Source organism: Colias eurytheme, chromosome 17 (genome assembly GCF_061535395.1).
Source record: "Colias eurytheme isolate Ceu_HAF_F1 chromosome 17, ilColEury1 Martin Lab GWU primary, whole genome shotgun sequence".
In the NCBI taxonomy this organism is placed as follows: Eukaryota; Metazoa; Arthropoda; class Insecta; order Lepidoptera; family Pieridae; genus Colias; species Colias eurytheme.
In genome coordinates, this window is record NC_142996.1 from 2,812,187 (window position 1) to 2,820,654 (window position 8,468).

The 8,468-nt window shown below is 31.4% G+C and overlaps 1 protein-coding gene across 1 annotated transcript; it reads left to right on the forward strand.

The window, feature by feature from the left end:
• Positions 1–295: 295 nt before the first annotated feature.
• Positions 296–7,052, forward strand: LOC149901071 (uncharacterized). The gene is made up of 14 exons (XM_090111453.1): positions 296–479; positions 557–638; positions 869–956; positions 1,098–1,200; positions 1,631–1,712; positions 1,974–2,070; positions 2,967–3,174; positions 3,272–3,353; positions 3,627–3,717; positions 4,292–4,397; positions 4,642–4,735; positions 5,147–5,243; positions 5,583–5,897; positions 6,233–7,052. The coding sequence occupies exons 1-14, from the start codon at positions 458–460 to the stop codon at positions 6,974–6,976; spliced, it is 2,211 nt and encodes a 736-aa protein (XP_089967579.1). The 5' UTR covers positions 296–457; the 3' UTR covers positions 6,977–7,052.
• The last annotated feature ends 1,416 nt before the right edge of the window (positions 7,053–8,468 follow it).

The window sequence follows — 8,468 nt, forward strand, 5'->3', positions numbered from 1 at the left end:
ATATCCCAATAAGCTTTCGCTTGTGTTATATGGCTGATAAACATACTTATATTATAATTTTGAAATAAATATGTACATAAATAATTAACACCCAGACACGGAGCAAACATCTATGTTCATCGCACAAATATTTGCCCCGGGTGAGAATCAAACCCACGACTTACTACTATACTGTTTAGTGGTTTGCCCACAACTTCTCGCTTAGAAGGTAGTACAAGATTATCTGTATTCAATAATTTTTTATTTTTCAATATTATCTTTCCTTGTCTGTTGTCAGTTTCTATAGAAAAAAAAATATCAAAGTTGTCAAAATAATGTTTGGTGTCGGACAAGGAGAAATAAATTAATGCGATAAATTATTTTATTTACTAAATGGAGCAATGAACATTAGGATTGTGTAGATTTAATTGTTATATTTATAAACCTTTTTTTGTTAATGATTCACTACATATGATAAATGGATGAAAAAACGTTTGTGTGTAAGTAAAATTAATTTATGTTATTATGCTTGAAATTAAAGTTTATTGATATTCTAACTATCTATACATTGTTTCAGGGACTCCGGAGCTCACTCTAAAACTTTTTGAGCTACGATTTGAACATGAATGGTTGTTTAAGAAGAAAAAACAACCTTGGCTGTAAGATTATTGTGATTATACTTTGAATATGATTTCCGGTTATTTGATTGGGAGCAAGAACGTTCCTGAATAAGTTTTATGAACTTGCGATACAGTGATTTCTGATTTAATATTAATTAAATAAATATTCAATATGTATCAATAACATCAAAGTTACAAGTGAAATTCCTATCTTAGACACTACTTTTAATTTACATGTATCATTGTTGATGAATTGCATATTGTTTCAGACAATTTCGTAATATATTAATCAAGAATGGATTTCCCGAAGAAATAACCCTAAGCCATGTAAGAAAAAAGTGGTCATATACATATGATGTAAGTATACCGTTACAATCTTTAGTTTTTCCAATATTAAATAAATAATCTAGATATTATTTTAATCAAATAAGGTCCAATTTGTGTTAGTATATTTATATTTCTAAAAAAATTCATACAAATGTAAAATTATTTTTTCAGGCTTATAAGATAGCAAAGAAAGTTAAAAATAAGGAATGGAAATATTTTAAGCTATTTGATAAGCACTTTGGTAAGAGCAAAGTCTTAGATAAGTATGAATCTTGTAAGTATATATTTTTTACACATAATTTTTCATTTTTTTTAATGAAAGTATTTGTTTTTTACACTGCAGTTCTTATACAATTCTTTGTGTAGATTGAATAATATTGAATATTAAGTACTATTAAACTGTATCAAAATAATTCCTTTACTTATTGAAGACAAATTAAATCTTATTATTTCATCATTCAGATTAGATAAATTTACGTTTACTATAAATTTACCACATATATGTATACTAGGATTCCGACCGTGGCTTCGCCCGCGCAGTCAAAGAAAAACCCGCATAGTTCCCGTTCCCGTGGGATTTTCGGGATTGCGTCATTTTCCCGGGATAAAAAGTAGCCTATGTCGTGATTGAGTAACAGACAGACAGACAGAGTTACTTTCGCATTTATAATATTATAAGTATGGATTTCATATTAATGTTGTAGGGAGTGATGAATGGCGATTGAAGCTGATCATATGTATAACTGAGGCAAGGCAGATGAAGTTTGATAATTATAATATGTGGAGGTGAGAATTATGATTATCTAAACTGACTTCCTACATATTCCAAGCATTTATGAATAGTTATTTTTTAAAACTATCACTAATTCCAATAGTAATTTGAAACTGTTCCACCAAAGCTAGGATTAAAAAAAAATCATAATATACATATACTATAATGATATACTTTCTATGAAAGCTTCCGAGGAACTTACTGTATAAAAAATGGTGAATTATGTTAATAAAATATAAAGTTACATGACAATATTTTATATTTATTCTAAACAGGACTGTAGAACATGCAATGAGGTGTCAAGACTTACCATTGGATTGCTGTGTACATGATATGAAAGGGCTCTGGCAGCACTTAAAGATAACATTCAATGTAAGATTTCGTATACAGGGTGTCCCGCTTTCGGTATACTAAGCGCGAAGGGACTTGTAGTTTTGCATACACTGATCACATAAAAAATACTTAAATAACAAAATTACGCGAAAAATTTTTTGCTAAATTTTTCTTTAAAATCCATGTATTCGTCGCAGCCGGCATATACCGCTTCGCTAATGTGAGTATTTTGTCTATGAAAACATAATCTTAAACGATAGCTCACATGCGGGTGGCAAAGTTGGGCGGTTTGCTTGTTGGGGGTGTACACATGGAATTTTAAGAATTCCTCTATTTAAAAAAAAATGCGTCTGGAATTTTATAATTATTTTTTACGTACTCAGCGTATGCAAAACTACAAATCCCTTTGCGCTTAGTATACCGAAAGTGGGACACCCTGTATATTGATTGATTTTGGCTTAGACACTTCAAAAAACGAATTTATAACTACTTTCAAGTATCCAAGAATATAAAAAAATTAAAATAAATAAGCAGTATGTAAAAAAATCGGTTTATTAGTAAACTTTTATACTAAACTGTATTAAAATTCACAAAACATACCAAAATAATTATAACCACAATTTTTTTTATTAAGGCTGATTCTTCAATCCTTGGTTAAAACTTATTCGTCGAATAATGTATAAAAGTTAAAACTACCATTTTAAAAACGTATTCTAATTGTCCGTATTTGATAGTTTACGTGACATTTTAATATTATTGTGTAATACTTTATTGGACAGATAAGTTTTATCCAAGCATTGTAATATCGGCCCTTATTCAAATTATTTAACTTTTTAAATACCTACTCAGTTTCATAGAATGAAAAAGTTTAATTGTACAAAAATGAATATACAGAGAAAACCATCAAATTACGTTACATGTTTTTTTATCCGCAGAGAAAACACAGATTAAAAATTAAAAAAGGTGAAGGAGGTGTGCGTGAATGGCCGTTATATGAACATATGTTAGATTATTATAAAAAAGTAGAACCCAGTTATGTGGAGCGACTGGAGACATTGCCCCCTAAAGAATTATTCCGATCTGGCATCAGTAGAGGAAAATTTAAAAGGACTATGGGTAAAACAACGCAATCGGAATTTCAATGTATGTATTATATAATATGTATAATTATTATATATATTAAAGTTTGAAAATGTATGTATTTTTGATAATCCTCTGAGCAAAACTTTAATTTTTTCAGGGTCTAAGGATATAACGGAATCTTTTATTCAGATAAGGCTGCAAAATGATTGGATATTTCGAGAGCAAAAATGGGCTTGGAAGTATGTATTTAAACCTATACTAATATTATAAAGCTGAAGAGTTTGTTTGTTTGTTTGAACACGCTAGTCTCGGGAACTACTGGTCCGATTTGAAAAATTCTTTAGATGTTAGATAGCCCATTTATCGAGGAAGGCTGTTTATCATCAGGCTAAGACCAACAGGAGTGAAGCACAGGGCACAGCGAGTTTAATAATAAAGATATTAATAGAAATATAAACTAAAATTAAATATTTAATTACTCTTAAAAATTTTAACGTTTAATATTTCAACAGTAAAATGCGGACGTTGTTGGTAGAAGAAAATGGATTTCCGAGTGTTATAACCAGTAGAGATCTGTCTAGGAAGTGGGCATGTACATTTGCAGTAAGTAAATCATATTTAAGGTAGATTAGCTCTTATATTTTTTATTATAATGATGCCAGTTTTAAATAAGTCATGCTTCTTTTCGTAATGAGAGCACTGTCTAAATTTATAGCATGTGGTGAAGTGTGTTGAGTGTGTTGTTTAATGTGATTACGATATTTCCTTATTTAAAATAGATTTACTTAAATATTTATCCCATTCCAATAATTAGTGCCAGCGCAGATATGACGGAGCGCAGCGCAGAGCATTTTACATTGTCAAACTATTATCGAAATAGTCGTCATTAAAATAAAATTCAAAATCAAATAACAACAATTTATTTCAGAGACGCTTCGACGTCACATGCGAAAAGCAGCGCGCTGCGTTTTTGAATATTATTTTAATGAGGACAATCTCGATAATAATTTGACAATGAAAAATGCTCTGCGCTGCGCTCTACTTTTATAAATTAAAACTCTTTATAAATTACTAACTTGTTCATCGCTCATGTACTACTACATGGTCACATTAGTGGAAGAAACACTATTTGCGAATCTATATGCGGTAGTTAAAAAAATGTTTTTTTTGTTCGTAGGATTATCAGAAGGCAAAAGCAACAAACAATAAAACATGGCTGTACTATTCTCTATTTGAGTTGTATCTGGGTGAAGGAAGTCTTAGTCTGAATCCACTTACTGGATGTAAGTTATTATATTCCGTAAATATTAGGAAGAGAAAATATTTAAATATATATTTCATATGAAATATTATAGAATGTATTTAAATTCTGTTAATACTAGTTTTAGCCCGCGGCTTCACTCGCCTGGTATTCGGGAATACAGTGTCAATCTAGACTATAAGGTTCCTTTTATGTACTAAATTTCATACAAATCTTTTTAACTGTTTGTGTAACAGTATACACGAATGAATTTACGTTTTTTCTAGGGCAGGAGGAATGGATTCTGAATTTGATAAAAATAAGGTCAGACTTCGATCATATATTTTCCGTGGATTCAAAAAATGAAAATCATCCGTGGAGGTAATTGTTTGGTTATATAAAACATACTAAAAATATTATTTTTTTAATTAATATGCACAATACATATTATATTCTACAAAAAATTCAGTCTGTATTTTGTTCACAACACTGTGTACAATAAGTTGAAAGTCTCCTAAAAAATTTTTAGTTAATGAAACTAGGTAAATTAATTCCTTTTGGAAATAGAAGTAAAAAAGGAAAGTACATAAATAAAACATAAACATCAGTGATCAGTTCCTTTATTCGTTTAAAAAAAAACCTATTTATTTTTCCATATTTTATTTCCTAAATTAGGAAACATATCTTTCTATCTCGCTCGCACTCTTCTTAGGCGATATCTGAAATAAAAAAAAAACTTGAAAAGAAAAGACATTTTTCACAAAAAATTGTTCACATTAAATTTGTCTTCAGGGAAGTAGAGAAGGCGTTACGAAGTATGGGTCTACCACTTGACCACAGTTTACTGGACTTACCGGAGATTTGGGCACATTTACTTAAATCTTTCAAGGTAATTCTGCAACAGAACAAAAAAACATGATTCTTTTTCATATCCTTAGGGATTTTCTCATTATTTTTTGGAGTGAATACTTATGTGTTCTTTAAGTTCGTATAGTCAAATTATTGTTTCACTGTTCATATACTTTTTATGTTGTTAAAGAAAAAATAATGATTGGTTGTATTGTGTGTCAAATATTTACTTTGTCGCTCTTTCGAAACATTCAATATGATTTATTTAGTTTAAGAAATATACATGATATTGCCACCAATCTTTTAAAACAAGTTTTATACTCTACTAACACAAATTATTTATTTTATTTTCAATCGAAAAACTTTTTTGTTATTGCAGTGGAAACAAAAATTCCTCAACAAGGGCATACTCAACGAACACTGGCCGTACTACAACGCAATGGCCAGCTACATGCAAACACACGAAAAGATTAAAGAGAAACAAGAAAATGATTTCGATTATGCAGATGATGATTATGAAGATGATATGAAACTAATTGATGTTAAGAAATTAATAAAACCCAAATGTGAATATTTAGATGTAAACTTGTGTCGTTCATGTTCTAATGAGGAAGGTTGTGTGGATCTTTTTGAGCACTGTGATGAAGATGGCGTGGACTTGGCTTCGAAGTTACGGCTCATTGGTGGGATTGAGGTAAATTTTTGTATTGAAATTATAATTTTCTTAGGATGGTCGGTTTCAAAATTTCTGGATTCCAGCTTAACCTATTTTTCAGTAAACATGATAAGTAATGCAATAAGACGTAAATCAAAAAGTGTATCGATGTGAATGTCATAAAAGCAATGCATATAAGTAATACCAACATAAGCATTTTTGGTCCTTCGAGTAACTTTGCTTTTGTTAATGATGATAAAAAAATGTTTGCGAAATATTTCTTCATAGACGTTGAACGTTATTTTTTTAAATACCATCTACTAATATTTATAAAGTTTTATAATATGTGGTTTTAATCTGTCATTTTGTTATAGGTGGATCAAACCGATACATTACCTCATAGTATATGCCTTCACTGTATGCAAGAATTGGAAACTGCGTACAATTTTAGACGGAAATGTCAAGACGTAGACAAGCAAATGCGAGGAAAAGTTGAAAAAACTGTTAAAATTGAAATTTCCCTAGAAAACAACATAGAAAATAACAATGACGATTATGACGACACTCACAACGATATGGAATTCGACGTACCAATAGAAAACGAGATCGCACAAGAGAAACTGAACCCGGCGAAGGAAAAACCAATGAAAATCAAGAAAAAGTATCCAAAATATGATTATTGGAAGGTGTGCGAAGTGTGCGGCAAGAACACACGTAATCTCGTCAGCCATCTTGATTCGCACGCAACAGAAAAGCTATACACTTGCGAGATATGTAACAAGAAGTTTAAGTTCAAAAGCGGGCTCATCATACACAAAGCTGTCCACGACCCGACTCCGAAGAAAACGTGCGAAGTGTGCGGAAAGACTTTCCATATTTTGGCGCAGTATCGACGACATTTTCAATATCACGCGAACGAAAGGAAATTCGAGTGTGAGACGTGCGGAAAGAGGTTTAATTCGGCGGATATTTTGCGGGTTCACGCTCGATCGCACACAGACGAGCGGCCATTTTCTTGTCCGGAGTGCGGCAAAACGTTCCGTACTGCGGGCTGTGTGAGTCGACATAGACGAATTGTGCACCACATACGTAAATCTAAAGTTAAGGGACAAGAGTAAATGCAATATGAAAGTTATATAGTGCGTAAGGATATTTGTTATTGTAAATTTTGTATTAAAATTTTATTATATTTCATTGGTGTTTCATTTAACTGAAGGTTGATGTCAAAATTGTAGAGGAAACGACAGGCTTAACCCAAAATAAATTGCTGAAATTGTTACTTAATATTAAAAATGCGAAAGAGTGTTTGTTTGTTTGCCTTTGACGTCACAACGCAATGATGCTGTGGTACGATTTTTGTGTTTGTGAGGATGCCGCAGTGCAATAAAAGTTAAACATCACGATTCCGATTTCCGATTGGGAATGTGATGTTTAACTACATGTTAAAGCATTTAATGTCTGGAACGGCTGAACTGATGAGAGGCTACTTTTATAACGAAATTACCAAGAGATACGGACTTACATGGGCAATAGGATTTACAGTGTGATGGACTACAACGTCAATGAAGTCGTTGGTCCTAGCCGTTTTCTATTGCTATTATTTTTTAGTTTTAGTTTCCCTCCGGCATGTGATCTACCACCAAGTGCAGCCAGTGTCATTTCACGATTACTGCAGTTTAAAAAAATAATATAACCACAGTATGTAACGTAATTTCTACAATTTGCGCTTTTTAATATTGTTGTGTAAGTCGTAAGAAATAGGAACATATTTAGGAAGGATTACTGAATAAAAATTTAAGTATTTACTACGTAGTTATTATAATATTATATAGTTACATACCTATAATTAATTATGAATATACAAATAAATTGATTAATATAATTGTTATTTAGTACGTACTTGACCCGGTTATCTAAGAGTTGATTTATTAAAACTTTTATCATGGTCTTGTTTATTATTTATAAACGTGCCTTATAGCGTCAGAATCAACAAGTACTTACCTAGTGCCTATAAACTACATAAATTATTACATATTTGACTAGAATTCATGAATTCGATTATTATACACAAATATCTGATACAATACAAAATATCCCTAGACTTTTCTGATGTGTGCCTATTGCCTAGTACCTACCGATTGCTACTAACCTACTTTATAAAATTAAATATTTTTCCTGTACAGTTGGCTAGACTCCGTCAAGCTTTTCCGCTATGGCTGAAACTCGATTGGAAGTTTGAAGTATTAAAAAAATCTAGCGACGATATAGTTTGGGTCGTTTTCACAACTCGCTGATAAATATTTTTTCGGATGCGTATTATATTACCTAGCTGTGCCCTGCGGTTATACCCACATTGCTATGGTCTTAGCGTGATGCCTATAGCCTTCCTCGATAAATGGCCTATCTAACACCGTAAGAATTTTTCAAATCAGATCAGTATATCCTGAGATTAGCGCGTTCAAACAAACTCTTCAGCTTTATAATATTAGTAAAGATTTGTCATTATATCTGATAGATAAGCTAAACATAACATATCAGGAAGCAGTGAAACCGGCGCCCTATTATAAATCTCTAAATGCTCAACGCTTGTTTAATTTCAAGTCGCTACTA

Excerpts from the sequence above, each read along its gene's own strand:
- LOC149901071 (XM_090111453.1), top strand. The coding sequence starts at position 458 with ATGGATGAAAAAACGTTTGTGT. Across the intron at positions 480-556 it reads GGATGAAAAAACGTTTGTGT|GGACTCCGGAGCTCACTCTA; the intron begins GTAAGTAAAATT and ends ACATTGTTTCAG. Across the intron at positions 1,201-1,630 it reads CTTAGATAAGTATGAATCTT|GGAGTGATGAATGGCGATTG; the intron begins GTAAGTATATAT and ends TTAATGTTGTAG.